At 32.5% G+C, this 26,999-nt stretch overlaps 2 protein-coding genes across 4 annotated transcripts in view; one reads left to right on the plus strand and one right to left on the minus strand.

Moving 5' to 3' along the window:
* The window catches only part of LOC105431030 (very long chain fatty acid elongase AAEL008004), a 50,880-nt gene extending 27,234 nt beyond the window's left edge, over positions 1-23,646 (minus strand). Inside the window, exon 1 of one of the 3 annotated variants that reach the window (XM_089074235.1) lies at positions 23,322-23,646. The gene's annotated coding sequence lies outside the window, so the exon portion shown is untranslated. Of the gene's footprint in view, positions 1-5,702; positions 6,220-23,321 lie in introns of those variants that run through there. The other 2 variants (XM_025219283.2, XM_011644945.2) reach the window with 2 other exon arrangements.
* A 697-nt stretch (positions 23,647-24,343) lies between these two features.
* peng (Pumilio and CPL domain-containing protein penguin) lies at positions 24,344-26,999 on the plus strand. Its single transcript, XM_011644943.2, has 3 exons — positions 24,344-24,578; positions 24,753-24,888; positions 25,120-26,999. The coding sequence occupies exons 2-3, from the start codon at positions 24,765-24,767 to the stop codon at positions 26,931-26,933; spliced, it is 1,938 nt and encodes a 645-aa protein (XP_011643245.2). The 5' UTR covers positions 24,344-24,578; positions 24,753-24,764; the 3' UTR covers positions 26,934-26,999.

A 26,999-nucleotide genomic window follows, 5' to 3' on the forward strand; every position in this document is an offset into this window, starting at 1 on the left:
TTTTTTTCGTCTCTCCCATCGGTCAGAAAATAAACATGTATTTTAGAACATTCTTACGGATGTTGCATCTCATAATCAGCCCGGATAACGAGCGAATCGTGAAATAAGTAAGGTCGATGATGTAATCGAGAAAGCAAATGCTGAATCTCGCAAGTCGACCTTCGAAATTTCCGAAACATTTTTATTTCCGCGTGGTTTCCGTGCTGCAACCTTTTAAAGTTTCAGAGGTCCTTGACGAGGCGAAGGTAGGCGAACCACGCGGGTTCAGGTCGCGATGACAGGGAGGGGGACAGCACAGTTTTTTTTTTTTTGCCTGCAATTGCAACTGATGCCGCCGAGAACTATCGAGCAGCAGCCACGGCGTCAGCGGAGCTGCAGCGAGCAGGGGAAAGTGCATAGCTGCATGAAGTTGTAACTTGCCGAGAGTCGGTGTAACGCATTAATGGCTGCGCGTAGAAAGAGAGAAAGAAAGAGAGAGAAAGAGGGCAGAGATAGATAGATAGATAGATAGATAGATAGATAGAGAGAGAAAGAGAGAGAGAGAGAGAGAGAGAGAGAGAGGGAGAGAGAGAGAGAGAGAGAGAGAGTAGGGAGAGAATCCCCTTATATAAATGCCATATTAAAGTCCTTCCTCAACATCGTTGATGGACTGCCGCGAACGAAAACGATCGAAACCTGTTATCAGCAGTCTTCCGCGAGGTACCTCCGAATAATCTTCTACATTCCATTATGCGCCGATGCACGAAACGACGTTATTCTCGCGTCAGAGAAAATCGCAGAGCGATTCCGACGATATGTCTCAAAGAGGAAAATGCGAGAACAATTCGAGACGTTTCAACACGTGTCGGTTTCTATTGTAAATTTCATATACGCACCAGCGTCGAGAGCAAAATTTGCTTATCCCGAGATTTACTTCCCAGCGTAATTGCGTTTCCGATGATTAGACGCGCAATATACGATTGCGCGATCATGCGATAATCATAACAATTCGATCGAAGACACGTGTAGCTCCGTGCTGCAATAAGAGCGCCGATCCGAATACGCGCAGGGAACAGACGTTCCGGCCTTGGCGAGCGGTTAATACATACCTCGGATTTCGTCCGTGGTCCGGTTTGCAAACCGTGCGACTTTCATTTATATTAATGAAACCGACGATTAACGACCGGGCACTCTCGGCGGTGGATCGGCGCACGAGCTCGCGAATTCCGCTAGGCAGGAAAAACGTGGGCACATCCGCGCGCGCGCGCGCACGCGCAAAGCCGCGCCGAGTCGCGCGCGGCTTTAAGCACGCTGAAAAATTCGGGAGAAAGCAGGACTCGTTTCGATCTCTGTCAGAAAATTTGCCGGGCCGTGTCGCAACGCGCAGCGCGTTTCACGTAATAGGCAGATAAGTTGGCGTGTCGGAGCCGCCGCCGCCGCCGCCGCCGCCGCCGCCGTCGCCGCCGACGAGACGCCGGCGTTGAATAGAGCCGCGTCGGCCGACGATTCGGCCGATCGACACCGACGCCGGACGGATCGCGACGACGATGGATATTGTGCGCCCGGAATCGCTTGAGTTAATCGTCATCGATACCGATAAGGTAACTGGATCGATCGGCCACGCGCGGAATCGCTCGACTTAGACGGCGACTTAGGCGGCGGCACGCGATCGCATTCTCCGGCGCGCGCGGCACGCTTGTTCTAAAACCATAAAAAGTGAGTGCGTGGCGCGCGTTCTTTTTGCATCTCTCGCGCGTGTGGATTATACAACAGCTTTTACCGATTGCGTTACTGTATATACAGTAACCAGCGCACCGGTCAGCTCGGAAGAGAGATTAGCTCACTCGCCAGATTTACGCGCGATTCCACGAGAGAGCCGAGTCTACCACGCCGCTTCTACCACGCAAAAATGATATTAATCGACCATGCAGAGCGGCGGTCCGATTTATATCTTGCCGGGAAAATTGTCTATAATTAATATACAACAGCAATCCCCAATCCCCTATCCCTAGCTTTCTAATGCCCGCGCGACGAATGGCGTATTTAATAAATGGAGAATTAAAAAGAATTTTCTTTATAAATCAAGGAACGATAATACGCGCGGCGAGAACATTGTGAAATTACAGAAGATACATCAGAAATGTAACTAGGAGAAGAATTAGGCAAAAGATGAGTCAAAATTAAAAGTTAAAATTAATGCATCCGTTAGAAAAATGTGCCAAAAATTAAGTAGCCGTTTATTGTCAATAACGTACCGTTATTAATACTACTAACTTGGACGCCTTTATCGCCTTTAAAATTAACTCTAATCGTTTGTAATAATATAATATGTCGGGATTTTCGCGACATCAATTTATCGCACTTCAAGAATTAGACGAATAGGATTAGGCATTGATTAAGCCTGATACATGAATTACCGCTAATAATGGAGTATATATTGCACTGGACACGCACAGAAGATTTCTTTAATAAATCCCGCTATTTTAATAAGTTTATTCAATTTAATCTCCAACGGAAATAAACGATTTGTTCAACGAATCCGTTAGATGCCAAAATAGATAAATCATACACAAATATGAAGAGTAATTTATTAAATATTTACTGTAAATGTAATGTAATGTGTGTAAGTATGCTATAAAATGGCATTTTCTTCGGCACACACGTTGAGAAATATTTATAAATAAATAAACCAGTATACCAAATCAATATTACTCGAGTAATGAATATTACTCGATTTTTTTATTATATGAATATTGAATGAATATTGATCGATTTTACGAATTCTTACATATTCATGCGATTTGATATATAACGTTTCGTATTTAATTATGTATAATAATGTATAATATTTAGTTAACATTTAGTTAGCATGTATAATATTAGCTTAATAATTTCATTTTTATAGGACATGTAATGTCCATCTCTAGGAAAAAAAAATATATATCTTTTTTTCCATCTGCAAAGTGAAAAAACTCGCCAAAATATGCTGTCGATTGAGTAATTTTTTTCCTCACTAATTCGGTTTATTTATTTATAAATATTTCTCAACGGGTGTGCCGAAGAAAATGCCGACCATTTTATAGCATACTTATACACACGAATTAAATGAAATAATATCAAAAGAAAACAAGTACTTCAAACAGAAATTGGTAAACTAAGATTAACCATTTCCTAAGGAAATATAAACAATAATTAATGACACTAAATAAACACTGCGATGTTATCTAAGTTTTATGCAGACACAACACCGACAGTTATTTTTTTATACATTACATTTAGTTATTTTACTTTAATATATGTAATATTTTATTAATCAAGTTTTTATAAGATGTCATTTAAAAAAAGATATAAAAAGTCTAATTTTGCAAAAAAACTAAAAAATAAATCAAAAGACATTACATAACATAATGGCTTTTTATTCTGCTTTTTTGCTTATTTTATTATTAGAAATAGTCGTCTTAGGCAAGACAGTTTTATTATATGACCAACCACTAGGACAGAGGTAAATTAATGTTTTCCGTTGCCTTCAATTATAAGCGATGACGTATTTGAATAACACGACAAACTTTTGGATACGAAAAAAAGATTTATCTTTTTTAAAGTTTCGTTTTAATTTTAAAGAAGCCGGCGTTGAGAGAGACGGGTAAATTTCACAATTATAAAAAAAAAAAATAAAAAATAATAACAATAGATACATAATTTCGCGAAAGAGGTTTTTTTTTTGTTGCAAACAGTTGCGAGGAACAACGATCGCGGAATCTCGGTATCGTGGCATTCCATTCCGGATAACGAGACCTCGCGTGTTACGTATCGCGTATCGTGTGATAATTAATCATAGTACACCATTGTACGTTGCGTCGCGTTATATAATATAAAATTGCGCGCGATATATATATATAGCGACGGGGCTTTATTATGTGGAAGCTCCATTATCTCATTTCGGAGCAGTCGACTCGTCTAGAGCCGAAAACGAGTGGCACGGTCTATGATTAGTAGACACGGTAGTATGATTCAACCTCGCGTTACGTCTTTGCTGATATATACAGTGTGCGTCTCTCACATCGAGAGAGCGAGCGAGTATGAGTGCGAGTGCAAGAAAGAAAAGGAAAGGAATCGAGAGAGCGAGACAGAGAGAGAGAGAGAGAGAGAGAGAAAGAGAGAGAGAAAGAGAGAGAGAGAAGAAACCAAAGCTTCGTAACCATGTGAGCTAGATGACGAGGAAATATTTTTTTTCTTCCAGCATTTGAACAAGTGCACGTGTTATAATTTATCTGCTTACGGCGAGGATAAAAATTACCGACAATTAAACGGCATTACGCGATAGCGTATCGCTTCTAACGTCGTCGCAAGAACGATCTTTCAGAGATAAAGAAGAAGCTATGCGAGTAAGGAAAGAATAATACAAATTCGGATTCGTTTGAATTTCCAAAACTTCTATGTTTGTCTCAAGTGCTGAGTCGAAGTCGACCGAGGCACCGGTCTGACATTTCGTTTTTTTTTTCTTCGGCCGGCGTTTTTTTCCCGATCGGGACATTATAATGATCGCGGAATCCCCCGTGACACCGTCGACGGTCGAATTGACGGCTCGTTGTCGCAACGTGAGCGATCATCCGCCTTGCTAATCGCGCAGAAGAAATGAACGCAGAAGAACGCGCGACGCGGCTTGCATCGTGAAACGTTGATTCAAGGCTTCCTTCGGCACATAAGGATGGCCCAACGACTATAAATACGTTCATTAAATGCTCCCACGAGTCTGTCGCGAACGGGTGGAACGTGAATCGAACCCAAATCGCGCGCTCGTGATGGTTCACAAGAGAGGAAGCGCGATAAGAAAGAAGGAAGAAAGGAAGGAAGGAAGGAAGGAAGGCTATATTTCGCATGTTTTCTTGGATGAGCGAACTGCCGCGCGATCGATCGATCGATCGATCGATTGGTTGAAAATAATTGAAATGTTCAGTCGCGCATCGGACAGCCAACGCTCTAAACCTCAATGATATTTCATTCAATGATAATTCAATTCATGATCCCGCAAACGCTGAAATTCAACTCGATGGAATTTTTTATTAGCCAATAATAAGGATCAAGATTGATGGATTTGTATCTCGGTGTCATAAACGAATGAACGAGTCTACGTATTTTCCCGGTACCTATATCATCAAAAATTGAACCCACCGATATTGCACTGACCCTTGTCGCCTGGTTTCATCAACAACAAAGATAATTTATTCATAGAAAAGCCCATGCAATTCTCTTTGTTATATAATTGACAAGAGAAAAAAATAAATAAAATGTGTTTTTATTCGAATACGCAAGTAATTCGACAGGAATTATCTTGTTTATGTATGTTATAAAATCATATATATGTATGTACTATGAAAATTATATTTTTTTTTACGAAATAAATGATATATTGTTTTGTTATAATTATTACATTATAATAATAAAGTGTTATTATAATAATAAAGTCTATTGTATCTTTAACTGTTTAACACTAAACGTTTCTTCATACAATACATTTATAATAAAATTAATATAACATAAAAATTATTATTATATAATTTATATAATGATTTGCATTAATTATTATTGTTATTTGATTAAAGTCATTTAAAGCAGTAATACTAACATTATCATTAATTGTTAATGAAACTAAATACCGTGAAATCGGCTCTAATTATTTACGAAAAATAATCTATAGAAAAAAAACCTCATTATATACTTACTGTATATAATTATCAGAAGATCGCGCGCCGATTGCGTCCTAGTTGACCAATATTCGTCCAAAAATCATTACACACACTATAATCGTGACACTTCGAGAAAGTGGTCTTCTTCTCTTTCTCTTCTCTCTCTCTCTCTCTCTCTCTCTCTCTCTCTCTCTCTCTCTCTCTCTCTCTCTCTCTCTCTCTCTATTTCCGCGGCCGGTCTTCTTGACCGTTCTCCAAACTTTCAGATGTCTCAGATCGGAAAAACGAAAGGATTGACACGCGGCAAAGGGAATGAAATCAACGATTCTACTTCCTCGGGGGAGTGCAAAATTACGCTTCGGACGAGCCGGAAACGTCGACGAAGGGAGGATAATGGTAACCAAAAGAAAAAAAAAATAAATCGGGAAGAAAGAAAGGAAGGAAAAGAAAGGAAAAGAGAGGAGCGTTATCGACCGTGTCGATATCGAAGCGACGAACGCACCGCCGTCGTGTCAACTCGCGGACTGGCGGATGTAACGCCGGTGCATTGCTTTTAACCGATTCGCCATACTGGTATTCGCCGTCCCTTCTACCATCTCTCTCTCTCTCTCTCTCTCTCCTTCCTCTCACTTCTTCTTTTTCCCTCTTTCCCGCTCGCGTTCTCCGTATCTCATCGCCGTAGGCCACGCGCAACGTCGAGATCATGGGGTTCACCTGTCACTGCGGCGTTCGCCGCATGACGTCAGCGCGACGACCAGACAACCGGTGACCGAACAAAGAGCGCGAACGAGCGCAAACAAACGCGAGCGAACGCAATTGCCATGACGAATGTGGACGGTGTCGCGAATAATAATACGAATAAACGCGAATTTGCATTTACGTCTCATCTATGTTTATTTTTTTCTTGAATCATGTCGAAAAATACATAGAAAAAAAACATCCGCATATCTTACACTTATCCACATTCGATCGTGATCGTTCGCCTGCTGAAATGGTTCGGATCCTTAAATACGACGAGTCGAAGCTTCGCAAACATTATTCGGAAAAATTATGTCACGTTAGCTACGTAATGCGCAAACAGTTAGCTTGCATTTTGATGCAGCTCTCATGACTTCTCATGACTTTTCGTTCCATCATGTCAAGCATTCGAGTAAATAGTATTATTCGTAAATTTTAAAGATGGAAAATGCCAATGTATTCGAACGTTCGCGAAATGAAAATACGCCGGAATTTTACTGAATCGCATGTCAATCAGTTTGTCCTTTGTTTTAAGTCAAAACAGGAAGTAATTATGTATATTAAAAGTTAAAGAGCAAATATTTAACAGAAGTATGGCAAAACAGGCTGACATAGGCTTATTCAAATTAATTGAACAATACATTAATTTTCACTGGAATAAATTAATTCTAAAAACTAAAATTTTTCCACAATGACTCGTCATATCTGCCATGATTCCTGACTCGCTACTTTTTGACGAAAGATTAATCGCAAAAGATGATTGTGTTCCAACGACACGAAAACGTTTCTCTGAAAAAAATTTAAGAATTTCGTAAAACGTCCGAAATGTGAATAAAATAATTATCAATGACGCTTTTATTACAATAATATATATAGTGATCTTCAGACATTTTTTTTATCCAAAGTAATAACATTCTTTATCCTTTTCTCATCCACAATAACAATAATAATAAAATCGTAATATTCACTTAATATACTTCACATTTCTTTATTTTTTCAACCGTGAGATGCGATTACGAAAGAAATGAACAAAGTTTTAATCTTTATAAACGCAAGTCCAATTAAATAATTGTAATAAATTACAATTTTCAATAAAATAAATACATACATAAATGCAGAAAGATCTTAACTTAAAAAAAAAAATAATATAATTAATATTTCATAATATTTAATTATGAAATATATATAGTAATTAAATTTAAAGCAATATTGCTCAAGAATTCAAGTAAAAATACGAAATATCATAATTAATATACGAATATAGAAAAATCAAAATATATCAAATAAATTCGCAAATTTCGAAATCATTAAAAAAGAGCATTCCAAAAGTATGATTAATTTGATAATTTTATTGTCTCAGGGAAAATCGGGGAGTACCACCTATCTATTCCATAGTACGTACAATACTTAAATCATCAAATGTAAGTGTTTATTTCTGAAAACACCACGCTCGGCGCCGAGATGCTATTTTGAGTTTGAACTTTCCAGGGAAGGACCGGATATCCCGCCGAAAGCCAGACAAGTTCAATGACATGGAATAGGGAATTTCGATCAAGTTATATCAGTTCGAGAAAATGTAATTCTGGTTTACTATCCTTGAATGAAACGGTTCTTGATAATTTTGCGACTAAATTGCGAAAAGAATCAAAGGTGATCGATTCACGGCAACCTTGAAAAAAATTATTCAGACGCATACATTTCCTTACATACATACATACATACATACATACATACATACATACATACATACATACATACATACATACATACATACATACATACATACATACATACATACATACATACATACATACATACATACATACATACATACATACATACATACATACATACATACATACATACATACATACATACATACATACATACATACATACATACATACATACATACATACATACATACATACATACATACATACATACATACATACATACATACATACATACATACATACATACATACATACATACATACATACATACATACATACATACATACATACATACATACATACATACATACATACATACGTACATATATTCTTGTATATTCTCTCTACATCGGAAACTTGTTTCAGATTGTGATTGTGAATTCTGATCTTTGGACTCGGCAAGGATATTCGAACAGAAGGAAATGCATGAAGGAAACATATATATATATATATATATATATATATATATATATTTGTGTGTGTGTGTGTGTGTGTGTGTGTGTGTGTATGTGTCAAAATCACTAATTTAGTGATCATTTAGGAGCATCTGCTTAAAAAAAAAAGAAAAAAGAGAGAGAGAGAAGAAGAAGAAGAAAGAAAAAGACACAAACTTAATTTAAGAAGAAGAACGTAACAAAGAAATGCTCATTCAATATTAAGTATTCAATCAATCGAAAAAAGCAATCAGATACAAGCTAAACAAGTAAAAACTATTACAGTGTTTCTTTAAAGAATAAGTATCTTTTTAGGTTTTTTCATACAGGATGGGTTATACATCTTATGCGAAAAAAAAGCGACTGAATTTTTCATATTTCTATTTTTCCTTCATATAATTTCGAGAATCCTCATATATTCATACATTCTTGGAATTAACATGACAAACTTTATACATGACAAATAAATTTCAAGAAAAATCCTCTCCTAAATCTAAGATGGACACTGTCGCGTTCTGCTCCCATGTTCTTTTGAAGCAACGGGATATTGCACCGGCAATATTTAGCGCAACATTTCGCTTTCTTAAGTTTAATTTTGTAAGCGGCTTTTGCGATCTGAGAAAAATAACAGCGCCGAAGTAACGATGTCTGGGCAACCGTGCAATTATATTCAGGAAGCGATCAATGTTGCATGACGTTTTTACGTAACGCTTAAACAATGGATGCGCTAATCGATTTGATGTCTATTGCTAGGCCATCATTAAATAGAACGTTACCGAGCAAAATTGTCATGGCACAAATAATTTTGATCTTGCAAAATTATTTGTGTGCAAACAAAAAGAACATCCACGAAGAAATACGTACACGTTCGAGAATTCTACATTATTGTGTAATATTTCGTATATAGGCGATTTTTATATGATTTATATTCTATATATTGCAATTCGCTTTTTGTTATGTTAAAAAAATCTATGAACCGTAAATAACTTTTTCAAATTGTCGCGAAACGCGAGAAAGACGGTTATTTGTCGAATCATAAGTTATATATACGCAATACGGGAAGTAATCATTTTAAGAATAAGTAACGTAGTTAATGAACCATTATATGGATTTTTCAATTTCATATTTTATCCACAGATTTTTTTCTACGGATTTATGATTTATGATTATTGTTAATTTGAGTTATTATTAATTTTCTAAGAAAGAACATTATCGAAAATAGATACAGTATTTCTCCTCTTATTTCCTTCTTATAAAATCGCTTCAATTCATAATGATTTGATGTATGAAGATCTAATTAAGATATAATTGAGATCAGGAATCGGCAAAAAAATAATAATAAATTAATATTACTTGATTTATGAATTAATTACGTAATCAAAAAAGAATATTTTCCGATTACTTGATTATTCAGTAATCACAATGAAAAAAATTTTAATTACTCAATTAATCGGTAATAAAAATGAAAAAAATTTTTAATTACTCGATTTATCAGTAATTAAAATAAAAAAGTATTTTAATTATTCTATAAAAAATAGAATAACAACATATTCAGCTTCCATTATAAGATCCCATAGAAATGGGAATAATGATGGATTCGATTTCGATAATGAAAACGAAGACAAATCAAATGTTCAAACTTTAGGGATATGAAATCGAGTTTCAACGTTTCTATCAAGAGCAGAAAAACAATTTATCGATTTTGCTTATCATCAATTTTCTTAAATTTAACTTTATTGCCATTTTCAGCTCCAGTCGAAAGAATGTTTAGTTTCGCCACAATATCGGAAAATTCAATCGCCTTACAGATGAAAATTTTGAAAAAAGAGTACTTTCAAAGGCAAACTTTGTATTTTCAAAAGCATATAAAAAATAAAAAATATCTAATATTACGCATTCGATCCTCTTCAATTTGATGATATTTCTTTATATACTCTTCGCTAAATGTTCACTTTAGATACTGCACTGAGAGAAACAATAACTGAATGTTGCGCAATATTTTTTTACATAAACGGAATTTTTCATATTTAGATCAAATTTTTTTTATCAGTCATAAAAAATCCTATTTCAGTTTTATTAGAAAAATATTCCGTTGAACTTTTTTTTAGTCTTTTTCCTGTGTGTAATTGATATTTAATGCTAATCATTAATTAAATCATCAAAAAAATAATCAAGAAAATAATCAACTAAATAATCAAAAAATATCTAATACCGATTATTGAGTAATGAAATAATTGAAAAGTTTTTAATTCTGATTACTGATTGATGAAGTAATTGAAATTATTACATTCTGATTACTGATTAATCAAGAATAAGTAATAAAAAAATTTCTCAATTTTGATTAATGATTAATAAAGTAATTAAAATTTTTTTCATTTTTATTATCAAGTACTTAAATAATTAAAAAATTTTATATTTTAATTATTGATTATTCGATTAATCAACCATTTTTCAAATTTGATTATTGATTATTTGAGTAATCATTAATCAAAGCTAAAAATATTATTGAAAATATCGATAATGCCGATCTCTGAGATTGAGATATAATAAAATTGTAACAAAAAAAGTACAATCACAAATTTTTAAGCGAAAATTATTTGATTATTGTCTTATCTATTGAAATATGATAAAATAGATATAAATTTTATAAAATAATAGCAGCATTTATATAAGAATACATTATAATTAATTAAACATAATTTCAAATGGAATTAATTTCTCTAGATTGGTCATACGCGAATGGTAAATGTTCATAATTAATAAGACTCACGAAAATTTTAAGTAATTTGACAAAATAATGAAATATAACTAACTGTGCATTTTTATGGTTAACACAATCGACAATTGTCAACTCAATCGTCGCGCTCTACATAAATTAAAGAGTCAGTTATATAGGGAGAAGATCGTATTCACTATCAATGTTAATTTGACGGCAATTTGAATTAACGTCATATGAACATATTAACTAATGCAAATTTACGGTATGAATCTTGGATTTTGGACCCGTGCATCGATTTATGGAATTTTTTTCATCATTCAAATAGCAATTTTCATTTGATTTTTGACCATTTAAATTATACGTAACGTATAATGTATTCTATGCAAATTTGCAATATAATTATTAACTATTCATAGTTTAATGGTTTCAATTCATAAAAAATAATATTATTGTAACTCATCTAAATTTCAAATAAAAACTTATCGTGTATTAAGGCTCGGTTGTCTCTCTGCAGCTATATTGTATTATGACGTCAGAGGCGAGAAATTATGTAAAAATATGTAAAAAGTCAGAAGTTATCGGAAATTACCTTAGCTAGCAGAAACCAGATCACTAGATCTAATTGTTTCTGATAGCTGAGCAGTGACCATTATTTCAAGATTTATTTTACACTTTTACGTGATTTATTGGATAGATATCTTATTTTCTGGTATTTTTTACAAGTTTTAAGAATATATCATGTTTTTAAGAAAATATCATGTTTTTAAGGAAAAAGTACAGGACAAAGCTATACGACGCAAGAAACTTTTTACATATCATTTCTCGCTTCTGACGTCACACAACCCGCGCCGCGAAAGAACCGAGCCTTAAGTAATGATTATTAAAATCATAAGTTTCTTATGAATGAAGATTTAATTAATGTTACCAAACATATCTTTTTTTATAATAAATAGTTAGCAGCCTTCATTAAAAAAACAAACACTGATGCATTAAAAAAATAACTAAAATTAATCAAGATATTGGATATTAATAAGTAGATCCGTGGAAAAATATTATTACTAAAATAAATCACTATAGAATTACTAATTAGAAAGTATTATATAAATAGAAAATATTGAAATTATATTAATAATCATCCTAATTTGTAATAATTTGTTATAATTTTATCGATGTTATTTGACTGAGCAGTAATAAATCAACATATTCGATAAGACGGTCGTTTTACATGACGGTTTTTATTCGATTTAGTTTTATCGATAACCTTAATAGTCATTTTAGTCATATTTTTATAAGCTTCCAGATTTAATAAAAAAATAATATTTTCTTAATATCTGCACATTAAAATATCGTTATTATAATAAATTCATGAATGTTCCAAAGTACATAGAACGTGTTTGTATTTCAAAGTACAAGAGAGTACCAGAAAAATAGCTTTATGTTTTATCTCTATAACTAAAAATGACAAGACCATTCGCCAAAGATCAAGCACATTATACCTAAAATAATATTTGACTACGGAATTAAATATAAAATATTTACATTTAACATGCAGAAAAACATTTCTCCGTTCAAACTTACAAATAATCATTTATAATCCAAATCAAACACATATGTAGGTATGTATATTTCACAAAGAGGTTTTTCACAGAAGATTAAAATTAGAAAAGCATATAAATGGGTCAAAAATCAAGAAAAGAAGTAGTAATCCGAAAAACATTTTAGAAGCATATTTAATTACCAAAATAATTTTAATTAGTTTTTAATTAGTTTATTAGAAAATAAATATTATTCTGTAAAGTTATATATCAATTTTAATTGATTTTGTCAAAGAAAATTATAATTAATTTTATGAGCTATTATTCTTCTGGATGTATATTGTTTATAAAATAACGCCTTTCCTGCTTCCTGCGTAGAAGCTATAATTTCCAAAAGAGAAGTTAATAAGATATAATTATTTTTTTCGTAACATATTTTATTAATTATTATTAATTTCATTAATTATTTTCTTTAATTATTAATTATTATTAACTTAACTAATGTTTCATTATTATTAAATAAAACATAATTGTATAAAAACAACTTTAATTAAATTAAAAGTATGATGACGAAAAAATTCAATAAAAATAAACACAACGTTCGATCAGCTCACAATGATTGCTCACAATGAATTGTTCTAATTCACGTGATTCTAGCATTTTCCTTTCCCAATATCCAACCAAATGTATATCATTTCTCTTATTCCGTTCAACTATTCTAGCTTTACTCTGCATACTCTGTCTCAAGGTACAACACAGTCTCCTTTACTCGAAGCCAATATATGCTTTCCTTCACTAGGCGTTGCAAAACTAGCGTTCCAGCAAACGCACACGGTCGGAGAAAACGAGCGAAGATCTATAGGAAAGACAGGTGGCAATAAGAGGTCGATGATCGAGCTGCAAAAACGTGAGATGTAGATCGGTAGCGTCGTTTCGCATACGTTTTACGGCCTTGGCCTAGTAATATCAAAGTGCTGTACGAGAGATTGGCGAAGCTCGAAGAATACAGCGCGATCACATTGCGAAATTTCGCGACACGTGCCGTGTCGTTTTATCTTTGTTGAGCGTTAATTGGGTGATTTTACCCAGCGATTCTCATCGGAAATGTATTATAACAAGCGAAAATGGATATTATATCATAACATCTCGTTCTTTGCATACGAACTATTTTTATATCACGATCGTTTATCACAATGTTACCAATAGCCAAGCGAAATTTTCTAAAGTAATTGATTTCTTTCACTCAATCATCAAGTAGATTAAACAGATAGAAATTAAAGAAATACTAGTGAAATATAATATATTTACAGGACAATTTTTTATAAAGTCAGGTTCGCGCAGCTAAACACCGTACAAAATATTATCTTGATGATATATATCACTTTAAATATAAGAAAATTTCAAAGAGGAAGTGTTCAAAGAGTAGAGGAAAAGTTGTAATAAAAATTCCTGTATGTTTTTTTTTTAATCAATTAATAAAATACTCATCCAAAGAGATGCCGTTGTAAACATAACATAAAAAAATGCCGATTATGTTTTTTCAAACTTCCGGGTTTTTAAACATGTACGTTATTCAAGAAAAAAAAAACAATTATAAGAACAATTATATAAATAAAATTAAAAATCGGAGAATTCTGCACGCGCGTGAATTTTGCATAATAGGAAGAATGTATGTTATAAAACCGATTTCGATCTTTATCAACGCAATCTGAAGATTATTAATAACAATAAGAAGACCAGATGATAAAACTAGTGAATTATCAAAGTGAATTATCAAAGAGCACTGACAGGAACGTGAGTTCTTCACGTTTCTGGTAATGTCAACAAAAAGATTTAAATAATTTTAAATTATACTGCGACAGGATCAGAAACGCGATAAAAAAGGATAAGCGATGTGATTAATATTTTCTAAATAATTTTATCGCTAATTTTATCGTAAAGTGTCGCTTACCGTAAGCGACCGTTTATTTTCTGTTTCTTTTTTTTTTTTTTCATTTCGTCACACAACTGCGCCGCAGACAATCGTATTATCGTTTATTATGACACGATCTTCGTATTCAGTAATTATTCGAGTAATGAACTTTGATCTGGCTCTCGCAGCTGTTGAAATCGCCGGTTGTTCCAAAATTAATTAATCCCAAATGGAATTGATACCTTTCTATTTATTATTCTCTTCACAGATTTTCACTTTTACTTTTACTGTGACTCTAATACTTCACAAATATTATATTATCTGAATATATTATGTTACATTTTTCTAATAAAATAATTTTTTGTTATTAAATCATCAAAGATTTAGAATAAATATTTTTGCATAATATTTAGAAATGGCGCAAAATATACAAATATATACAATATAAAAATATTTTCAAATAATATACGCGCATATTTATCACTTTTGTGTTATTAATCTTAACAACTCAAATTGATTTTCTTACAGAATTAATTGTACTTTTCAATGTTTCGTTATATTTAAATATAGACATTGCAAATAAAGAATATTATAAAATAAAGTATTTAAAATCATAATTAATATTTATATCTTTCAATTCTTCATAAATTCCATATTTTGAAGTCTCAATCCATCTATTGAGATTGCTATTTAATTGATAACATTATAGATAGAAGATGCAAAATGCGCAATTATGAGACTTCTACGATTGTACGCGATTGTATTTTGTTTTGTTATAAATTTTTCATTCGAGGAAAAATATTTTGATGGCAATTGGAAAAAAAAAAGTTTTGAAAAATCGAACTCAATTAAAACAGTGAAGCGGTGCTATTATCGCAGTAATCGCATATAAAATAACTTATAAAAATACAAATAGCTTTAGCGCAACAATCGCTTCGAAGAATCGAGAATTACCAATACTGCGGAATTTCAGTTTCGCAATTCGCAATTAACATAAAGGTTGACTGGAGATCGCATGAAGAATCCACTATCGCTATCACATCTCATCATATCACATTTCATAGTTTTCATAGTAGGCTGTTATGACATAGCCCGATATTGTTATGATATTAGATTCGAAATAATTTCCATTTGTAATCGCGAATGCAAGAAAATTTATATTGCTATTTTAAACAGATTCATAACTTGTTTTCGTAAGATTTATAAGAGTTATATAATTATGACTATACTCCTATGTAATTTTAGTATCAAATCCCAATAAATATCTACAATCATATAAATTAAATTAACATTTTATTTACAATTTAGATTAATATATTTTATTATATATTTTATATATATATATATATTATAAGGAATCTCTTAATAATAATTGTCAAAAAATGTAAATGAAAAATTAATGCATTTTTTGATATTTTATAGATTAGTTGTTTTCTAAAAGATTGTTTTTATCTTTGTAAGTCCTAATAAACTTATTAAAAATTTAAATAATTTTTTTAATAATTTGCTTAAATAAACTCTAATTCGTGATGTATTGCGATTTATTAATTTTCGAAGTTACTCCTAATTCAGATATTTGTTTTATACATGAAATAGTTATAAACTTTTTAATTTTTTAATTTTCTCATGTGTATGTTAGTCACGTCGTGGTTACTCAAAATTATGATAATTAATTTATCGTTCGATAATATTTTTAATCTAATGCTTATTTTATGAAAGATAAATTCTAGGGGAAATTCGTTATCTGTTAATATGTTTATAATGAATTCTTTCTAAATTCTTTTTTATGAAACAGTAGGTGTGAAAACAAAACTGCCCGACCTATCAAACCGTACATTATTTCTATTTTGTAACAGAATGGATGATGTGAAAAATAAAAAAAAGTATTTCCTTGAAAAAATTTTTTCATAGGACCAGTTAATAAATCGTGTCATTCGTTATTTCGAGAAATAAATCTAGCAAATTTAATGATTTTTCTTATATTATATTATGTTATTCTTATATTCAATTGTGAATTGTAATCTCGTAACATTGGTTAAATTTACCTAATAAATTATTAATTTGATCGATTAGAACAGTCAGAACAATATTATTGACATATCGACATATATAAACAGCTCAATTAATCGATTCTTGTTTCATTTAAAACTTTTGATTCTAAATACTACATAAATCCTACATAAATGTCGGTTATAATTGGAAACTGGGGCAAACCTATAGATATCCTATAAGTTTGTTTGTAAAGAATATTATTGGAAATAAAGTACATCGAAGTTAAAATAAATTAACTGAGATAACTGAGATAAAATCATTATCTCGGTATGACAATATTTTTTTAATACGTCGCTGTCTACCATTTAACTCAATTGTCAATTGCAAATCTATCTAATAGTACATTGGTGAGTAAAAAAACTACGTGAAACGAAACTACCACTTCCGAGTTTATTATTTTTTTATCTATTAATAATTTGTATAAAACTTGTTTAAAATTGTTATCTACATGACCAATCCGGGGAATCCGAGAAATGCTGTTCGAAATTATATACTGTAAATAGGTCATAAAATAGAGAGTTGCACCGATCAAAGAGACATGATTTGTCAGAGAAATTGATTTTAAACGGAATATTTGATTTGTGTATTTTCAGTAAATTCTTTTTACAATTATTAGCTCACAATGAAAAGTAATTTTATTTTAAAATGCCGTTGTTATACCATTCTTTTTAAATTTTTGTTATAGATATTTAAGTAAATTCAGCAAGCTTATCAAGATCGACAAACGTAGAAACAGTTTTAAAACATGATAACATATAATCTATAGAATACTCAATGACATTATTAATTATTAATGAAACAAATAAGAAGGGAGGGTGTGCGTCACGGCAGGGCCCCACGAATCAGTCGTGAAAACTCGTAATTATTTTGCGAAAAAAATACTACCTCAGTCAGGAATCGAGAACCTGGATCTCCTGCTTACCGGGCAGGCATCTTATCCCTTCGACTACCGAGGCATGTTATGATATTTATCGCAAATAACGTATTTAGAATAACACGTCAATAATACAATGATACATATATATATATATATATATACGTATATACATATATACATGTATTCTTTCGAATCCCCACGACTGGAGTACTCCAAAGAGATGATGTCCTATGGTCCTATGGTTCTCTCGATAGATGCAGGTCGGACTGCAACGGCGACACCCTCCAACCCTCCATTGGCAAATATACAAATAATCCTCCTGGAGCACGACAGGAGAGATTGCATCAAGCATGGCTCGAGCCTCCGAATAAGAAGGGAGGGTGCGTCATGTTCTTGTTTTAATAATTAAGACTGTTTCATCAATAATGTTTCATTAATAATGTAAAATTGAATTAACAAAATTATTTCCAATTAGACTAATGCTGTTGATTCAACAGCATTTTTTTCTCAGTGTAGACTGAGAATATAAAATTAGACTCTTTTAAACACTTGATCATTAGTAAGCATATGATAGAATCCAATTACTCTTTCGATTGGGAAAATATCAATATCCAAATCCTGAATATTGAACCCAATTATAGCAAAAGAATCATATCCGAAATGATATACATAAAAGAACACGAATTAAATGAACACACTGATATTGAATTTTTAGATGACAGTTATTTCAGTAATCTTGATAGACTTGCTGTAATATAAGAAGTATACGTTCCCATTATAAAAACAAACATGTTTATTAAAACAACTTTTACAGGGCCTGTATATTATGTTACTTTTCAATTTGCTTAAAGATAGTGAATGATTAGGACGATCTAAACTTTTAAATAAAAATTAAAATAAGTTAACGAATACATATATTTTGCAATAGATCTTATAACTCGTTGCGCAAATTTATCAACTAAAATACAATTTGTTATTTGGTTTTTTTCATATAGTATTAATCATTTCTTCCAAATAAAGTTACTTATGAAATCTAATTACGACGAAATTGAAATTTTCAAATACCAAATTTAATTTTTTTTTTCGCAAATAGATTAAAGAAACAATTATGGACATTATCACGAGTTTAACATCCACAAAAATTGAGCAATTCTCGTTTTCAATTATTTACTTGATAGTTCCAAAAGAATTTTATGTAACATGACAACGATATACTGCTAAATTTATGTTACATGTTTTCCGATCTTATTATTATTCATTTCTATTTTTTATTTTTTATTTACTTTATCAATATTACACATATGATTTAATTTTTACATAAGTGGATTATACGGCTGAAGAAGATTTTGTTAAGTCGAAATGTTCCGTGATATTTTTATAAACAAAATAAATGGTTTCTTAACTTACGTATTTGTAAGTTTCATTAGCCTTTATATCTTTATTAATTTGTCTTTTATATGAGTCACTTTACTTAAATTTACTTAAATTTCAAATTTTAAATAAAAAATTTTTTAATACAGAATATTGACATTACTTGATAAGGTAGAATTTTTGGACTCTAATAATCTTTTTATTTTTTAACTTATATAAATTCAAGGACAATTACTTTTTGTCGCCAATTATATGCCGTTGTTTTTAAATTTGAAATGTAGTGGCCCGCAGCTAAATATTATATTTTGTTTTTTTTTAAATAAATTGATAATTTTAAATTAATTGATATTGATTAATCCTCCCCTCCCCCCCTCTTATTCTCTGGACAAGAAATTCTTAACGCGAAAAATATCACTTAAGATTTGAATCTGGAATATTTATTAACCTGGATAAGTTAAACAATTTTTAAATTACATATAAAGCTTAATAATTAATACTTACATACTTTTCGTTTAAAACAACAACGAAGTATTTCAATCAATTTTCGTTTCAATTAATTTTTTATGCACAGTTTTCAAATGACAATTCAATACATAATGCAACAATACATAATGCAACTTGAAATTAATCATTCATCATAACTATAGACCATCGAACTATATTCTCGGATGAAAAGAGAATTGACCAATTGCGTTTGGTCATAATTCGGCTAATCAACCAATGCGATTGGTCAATTCTCTTTCCATCCGAGATCTCGGACCGATTTCCAGCATCGTGGACACAAGACATAATACAGATTTTCATTTGTTATAAAGATGACAGAAATACTATAGAAAACAAGGACAAAATAATCTTATTTTATATCGTCTAATTTACAAACTTGACTGATATTATTCTCATTTCAGATAGAATGTAGTTTAATGCTATAAACATTTAACAATGAGCAAAGATGATGCTGGTACAGAATTGCAGTTTACGTAAAACTACAATTTCTTGCAATTGTTTTTGTTACAAGCGTTATTATTACGTTTGATTTTACGATTTATTTGTACATTTACTCAGAATTGCGGCATTATTCGCTAGCAATATTGTCAGCGAAAGCATTCGTCACCGAGCTGTCACTCGCCCGAATCGAGAAGGACGATTCAACAAGAAGGAAGACAACTTCCTTCTGAGCTCCACGAGCCTACGTATGTACATACATTGCGCAGGAAGAGCACGTTGTATCCTTCATAATTTCTGCGGCCTCAAGGATTCTCCGCTCTTTCTGAGTTTTCGTAAGTATTTCACGTACGCGAATCAAGTCAAATCGCGCGTTCGCGTACGTGACACGGGTGCGAAAACCGCTGCGATTCTGCGAGCATCCAAGCGTAAAAAAAAAAACGATAATATATCAAACGAAATTGTAGAATGAGTTTGAAATAGAGGAGAAAAATATTGCAATTATCGTAAATTATGCTGATGTAAAATTAGCATTACGTCAGCGTAGGTTAGTCGCGTCGAATCAAGAGAGAGAAACTTCATCGATTTTTTTCAACGGTATTTTTTAATGCAATAATCTTCAGATGATTGTAAGATAATCATGTAACAAAAAAAAAAAAAAATGTGCAAACGCAACGTAGCATTTTTATCGTTTGACGTCGAAATCTTTTTTCGTCGTTACCACGACTGCAAAACGGGAATTGCTCTTCGTCTCGCCATTTCGCGGGCGGCAAAATATAATCGTAAAAATCAAGTGTTTTTTTTTTCCACGAAGTAGCGAAATAATCGCTACTTACGCAGTTGCAACACTGACACTACGCCAACGTGCGTTACTTCATCCACGACAATCCTCGTATATTCGTCATCGAGTATTCGCCGTGTATGAACCCATCGTTCACTAGCTATCCGCTTTAAAGACGTTTACATCAAAGTAAACAATCACACGTGTGCGCCGTTTTCTCATTATTTATCATCGATTTTCTCATTTACTAGACTAGTGATAAATGATGAGAGTCAATTCGCGCAGTTCTCTTGTTATTAATCGATCAACAATCTGCTCGTGTTACGCTCGTATTATCTGTTAGCAAGTTGTTTCGTAACGAACATTATTCCTTACCGAATCTATTTGAAAATGATAAAACTGCAATTTACAACATGCAATTTGCATATTTTTTTTTTTAAAACAACTGAGTATTTTTTTATACAATTAATTCATCTCATATTCATTCATCTATATATAAAAATATTAAGGTATTATCAAAAAGTAAAGTGTTTATAAGATATTTTGTATTTTATTTCGACATGTTAACATGAAAGTTTACGAGAGTAGTTCGAAAAGTTCTCGGCCTAACAAGGAAAACACAAGATTTTCCAGAAAATTTTTTTTTTATTTTTCAGCATAGTCACCTTGCGATGCGATACATTTCGTCGATTTTCTAACATTTTAATTATGCCCTCGGTATAATAAGATTTATCTAATTCTGCAAAATAAGCCGTTGTCACGGCTATGACTTCATCATTTAAGAAATCCTCATCAATGATGAATTCATGTTTTATCTACTGTTATAAAACGCCGAAGAGACTCCGTGGAATCATCGTTTAAACAAATCCAAGCACTCTTGAAACGCTCATGCGAACGCGTTTCTGGTCCATTGTCAACAATCGCGACACCCATCGAGCGGAAAGCTTTTTCATCCCCAAAACTTCTTGCAAGATATTGTGGATACGGACTATATAGAGATGCTAGTCATGTCAGCAAGCTCGCGTATCTTTAATCGGCGATCATTCAAAACGGCATTATGAATTTTCGACGATACGTTTTCGTCGATAGTGGCCGTTTTTGGGCGTCCCGAGCGTTCATCATCTGCAATGGACCCCGCTTGAATTCAACTGTCCACTTTTTAACGGTCGAAAACGAAGGAAAGGCCTCCTTTAATGTGGAATCTAATTCCTTTTGAATTTCAATCGGAGTTAAGCCCTTTAAAGCGAAGTATTTCATAATCGCTCGAATTTCAACTTTATCCATTTTTCAGAAAATGCGAAAACGTACTTCTTTTCTCGATCAAGACGTAAAAACAAATAAACGCACAAATCTGAAGTTTTGCAGCACGCTATCTAAAGGATCATATTTGAAAATTATTAGTCATTATTATAGTCATTTGGCCAAATTTGCGTTCTTTCTATGTCAGACCGAGAACTTTTCGAATCACCCTCGTATAAATCATTCGTTTTTTGATAACTTTATTTTAAAACGAAGTCGAACTCTCCCATAATTTGAGGCATGAAATTATTATTTATTATTTTAAAAAGTTATTAATTTATTTAAAAAAATTAAGTATCATCTGTTTTGTCCTTTTTGGAGAGACCAATGGCAATGTTCTGTTTATCATTTAATGTTCTGGCAATGTTCTGTTGATCATTTCTATCAATACAGATTAACTTTAAATCTCAGTTTAACTTATTATTTTATTTTTTTGTTAATTTTAAGAATTAGTAGAATTAGAAGTTAGCAAATGAATATAAAAAACTTATATAAATCATAAAAGCTAAAAGAATTTCCTCACTATTTTTAATAATTTCTGAAACATCTTGGCTATGTTTGAGTACTATTAGCATCATTATATTATTCCATTTTTATTGTTCCATTAAATTGTTGTAAATTACAAATGGAATGATAAGATAATGCTAACAGCGCGCTTCTCGATCGCAGCTAAGATGTTTTTTTGAAATTATTAAGAATAGCGAGAAAATTCTTTTTGCACAATTTGTACAGTTCGTTGTAACACTTTATGATGCACCTTATATGTATGAAATAATAATATGTATATATTATACATATATGAATTTAATCAAAAGTTAATATTAACAGAATATTTTTGATAGAATACGAATATAAAATCACGCACAACATATTGGATGTTTTACCAGTCGAGATATTTACGTGACATTTCGATATTTAAACTTCGTGAATATAGCCTTCAACGTGCAATAAAATAACGTGAGTGCTCGAATTACGGTGTGAGGCGTCTCTCGCTCTATCTCGAAGCCGAGTACGGAATGTCCACGTGACTTGAGAAGCTGTCATATGGGACGGCGCCGCCTCTCGGCGAGCAGCCTACGAAATAGGAACGCGAATCATCGGGCAACGACGATGATACATTCATGTATCATCACATCCGTGTCCGTTGGCACAGTTACAGGATGTGATTCCCCGAATATCCAAGGTAAACAAGATCAGACAAACTATTTCCCTCTTGCTCGCCGCCCGGCTGACGCGGCGGCCGCCGCCACGTTTTCTCACCTGTTGCGCGTCGCTCCGCTCTCTCTCTTTCTCTCTCTCTCTCTCTGTCTCTCTCTCTCTCTCTCTCTCTCTCTCTCTTTCCTCCTCTCGTTGCGTTCCGATCGATCGATTTGCACCGTGCGACCCTCCTCCCGGACGGTGCGTGAATTCGCCGTTTCACACCACTGCATCCGTGTCCGCTCGCGATTCGGACTTGATTCGCGCGGATCGGATTCGAGTTAAAAATATACCCCCGGAACGCTGCGAGAGACTCACTCCGTTCCACCGCTGCTTGCCCGAAGCGACGTCTCGGGAATCTGACGCTTCCCGCGTACGCGGGATTTCTCTCTCTTCGCTCCGACCAGGGGCGGAACTAGAGAATGATCAAAAAGCAACCATCCGTTATATTATATTGTATCAAAATCATCGAAGAAATAAGAATAAAATAGAATATTCAGCTTGCTATAGCTTTAATCGGTCGCATTGATTATCTCGTGTTTATCAATATTTATTACGCTAATTGAAGATTTTAATGAAATTAAAATGGAGTACCATTACGATTTTTCTTCAGTCCGAACGTTTGAATTTCCGCCGATATATACTTAATATATCGACGAAAATTTAAATATAATATCGATTAATCTGTGTAAAATGACGGCACATACCTAGACGAGGACACTTTATAAATTGCAATCTTGACACACTTCGAATGGATAGTTGATGAGAAATGTGCCAGGAAGTCGCTCGATCGAAGATCTCCTCGGCATGTGAAATGTGGATTGTCGAGTGTAGGTAGAATCATATGCGAACGTTTCCACTACAAACGTGTTTGACGAGCGGCACAAAGAGTAAGTTTTAACGCGCGAAAATCGCTTTCAGACAACGACAGTCGCGCGACAAAGATGGAACGACTCGGACGTCGTGGCGCATTTTGTGACTGTGGTCGCGATAACGAAATCGAAAAGCGATTCTCGAATTATCGAAACTCTCGATCGTCGACCGATTCATTGAGTAAACGGACCAATCGCTAAGGCTAATCTGCGACCACGTGAATGAGTCGCGCATGCGCATGCAAACGCATAATAAGAAAATAATTCGTTCATTTATTCGCACGTGGACTTGTAGGGATCAAATCTCGTGATCAGTTCTGATTGTGAATTATTGTTCAAAAGAACCTAGACTTACTGGAATATTCTTGTGTAAAATTTAAAATTGAATCGCGTTTTGTTATAAATTTAAGAGGAGAAGAACTGAAAACTCTTAAAGTTGGAGGTTAAGGTAATGAACTTTTATATACTTAAAGGCAAAAATAAAGTTTTATTAATGATTTATTTTTATTAACGATTTTTAAGTTTTATTAACGATATTTTATTAAAGTTGCAAAAGAAACTAGATACTAGTTTCAAGACGTTCAACGTTTGTCTCACATTTAATGTGTTGTATATTTTTTAGTTTTATTAAAAGATGAAGCGTTCAGCAGATGATTTGAATATTGATGATGTGAAAGCAGAGAGTAATGTAAACGCAGAGAACGATAAGAAAAGAAAGAAAGTGAAATTTGAGAAATCTGTAGATAATAAGTCCTCAGGTAAGGATAAAAAGGCAAAAAACTCTAGTGTTTAAAAAATTGTATTAAGGTGTCTTTTTATTTTGATGCTTAATATTTATTTTCAATATCAAAATAAATTACATAATCAAAAATGATTGAAATTTTTTTATATCTATTTTGTGCTTACCTGATTTATTTTGATAAATCTAAAAATAAAAGTATCAAATGAATATCTTTATATATAAAAATTGAAAAATAATATTTTTGCAGATAAGAATACAAAAGTGCCTTTTACAAAGAAAAATTCAAAAGAAAAGAGTTTAAGAGTGGCAAAGAATAATGTTACAATCAAGAAGATAAATTCAATTAAGCAGAAAAAAGAGTTTGGACAAAAATCCAAAATTCAGAAAAACTTAAAGCACAATAATATGAAATCAGAAGAGATGACTGTAAAAAAGACAGATTGGATCAAATTGAAAAAGGAAAAAAAAGAACTCAGAGAAAAACGCAAAGCTAAGAAATTGAATAACGATACAATATATGATAAAGTCATTCAAGCTAAGCAGATTAGTGAAAAGTTACGTAGATCTGATTGCAAGCCTCTTAATCGTACAAAGTTAACTCAAACATTGCATCAGATGCTGGAAAATTATTACAGCAAAGTGATATTTACACATGATTTATCTAGAGTAGTTCAATGCATGATCAAGTACTGTGAGACAGATATTCGACAAGCTATACTTAGCGAGTTAAAACCATGCATCGTGGAAATGTTACAGTCGAAATATGCAAAAAATTGTGTGAAAGCTCTTTTAAAATACGGTTCGCGAGAAATCAGGTGTGAGATTATCTCTCAGTTTTATGGTAACATCGTTAAACTAATGAGTCATAGTGTATCAGCCTCTCTTGTGGAACTTACATATAGCACTTGGTGTACAGAATTTGATAAAATATACTTCAAGCAAGAATTTTATGGAGATATGTATAAATTAGATAAAGACAAAAACATTAAAGCACTGTGGAATGTATACGAAAACGCAATGGATATGAAAATGGCTACATTATCCGCTGTAAAAGCAAATTTAATTAGAATCTTAAATAAAGGTTTTGTTAACTCTGTTCTGTTGCATACAGTTCTGTGGGAATTCCTCCATGTATGTTCAGTAGAAGACAGAAATGAGTTAATAGTTATGCTACGTCCCTACATTATAATGTTATGCCAGACGAAAATGGGGACAAGAGTCGCTATGGAATGCATATGGCATGGCAATAGTAAAGATAGAAAAGTTATTATGAAAGCTCTTAAGGGAAATGTAAAAGCTATTTGTCTATCTACATACGGTTACATGATGTTGTTGGCGCTCTTCGATTCCGTAGATGACACCATTCTTATCCAGAAGATAATATTGTCCGAGTTGCAAGAGGATTTAGTTAATATCGCACTGAATGAATATGGAAAACATGTTATATTGTATCTCGTAGCCAGAAGAAATTCTTGCTATTTTTCACCAGCCGTAGTGAAATATTTATGTCAAGGCGATAATAATTCCACAAGTAAGAAATCAGCTGATATTAGGGAATATGAACTCCTTGAAGCAATTCATGATCCACTTCTTGATGCGATAATTGCGGATACAGCAACGTGGTTATCCAATGGCAGCATAGCTATGACTACTTTGGCGATATTGAAAATAGGCTCAGGAAATAAATTACATTCCGCGTTTGAATCAATTGCTGAGTTTGTTAGCAATATAAATTCAAAAATCAAGGACAACGATATTGAATATAATGTGATTGAACATTCTGGATTGCATATAATGTTGAAAAAACTTATTCAGAATGACAAAGAAGTGATAAAAAGAAAAGAATCTGCATTCGGTGAAATATTAACATTACATTTAACGTTAAATGTGCTAAAGGAATGGATAGAACTTAATAGAGGTTGCTTTTTATTAATTTTTCTCATAGAAAATGAAGCTGAGAATGTTAAAGACATGTTATTATCTAAATTAAAACCATTAGCAGAAAATCTCAAGACAAAATGCAGCGCTGGAGCATCGATATTATTAAAAAAATTGACGTAAATATAGTATTTGAATGTAATGTATAATAATATTATGTTATGATAATAAATAACATTAAATATAAAA

Source organism: Pogonomyrmex barbatus, unplaced genomic scaffold (assembly GCF_055798465.1).
Source record: "Pogonomyrmex barbatus isolate J1 unplaced genomic scaffold, ASM5579846v1 scaffold17, whole genome shotgun sequence".
Taxonomy (NCBI): domain Eukaryota; kingdom Metazoa; phylum Arthropoda; class Insecta; order Hymenoptera; family Formicidae; genus Pogonomyrmex; species Pogonomyrmex barbatus.

Bases quoted from the DNA above. Each gene is read 5' to 3' on its own strand.
- peng (XM_011644943.2), top strand. From the start codon at position 24,765: ATGAAGCGTTCAGCAGATGATTTGAATATTGATGATGTGAAAGCAGAG. The intron at 24,889-25,119 runs GTAAGGATAAAA...ATATTTTTGCAG, and splicing joins TGTAGATAATAAGTCCTCAG to ATAAGAATACAAAAGTGCCT.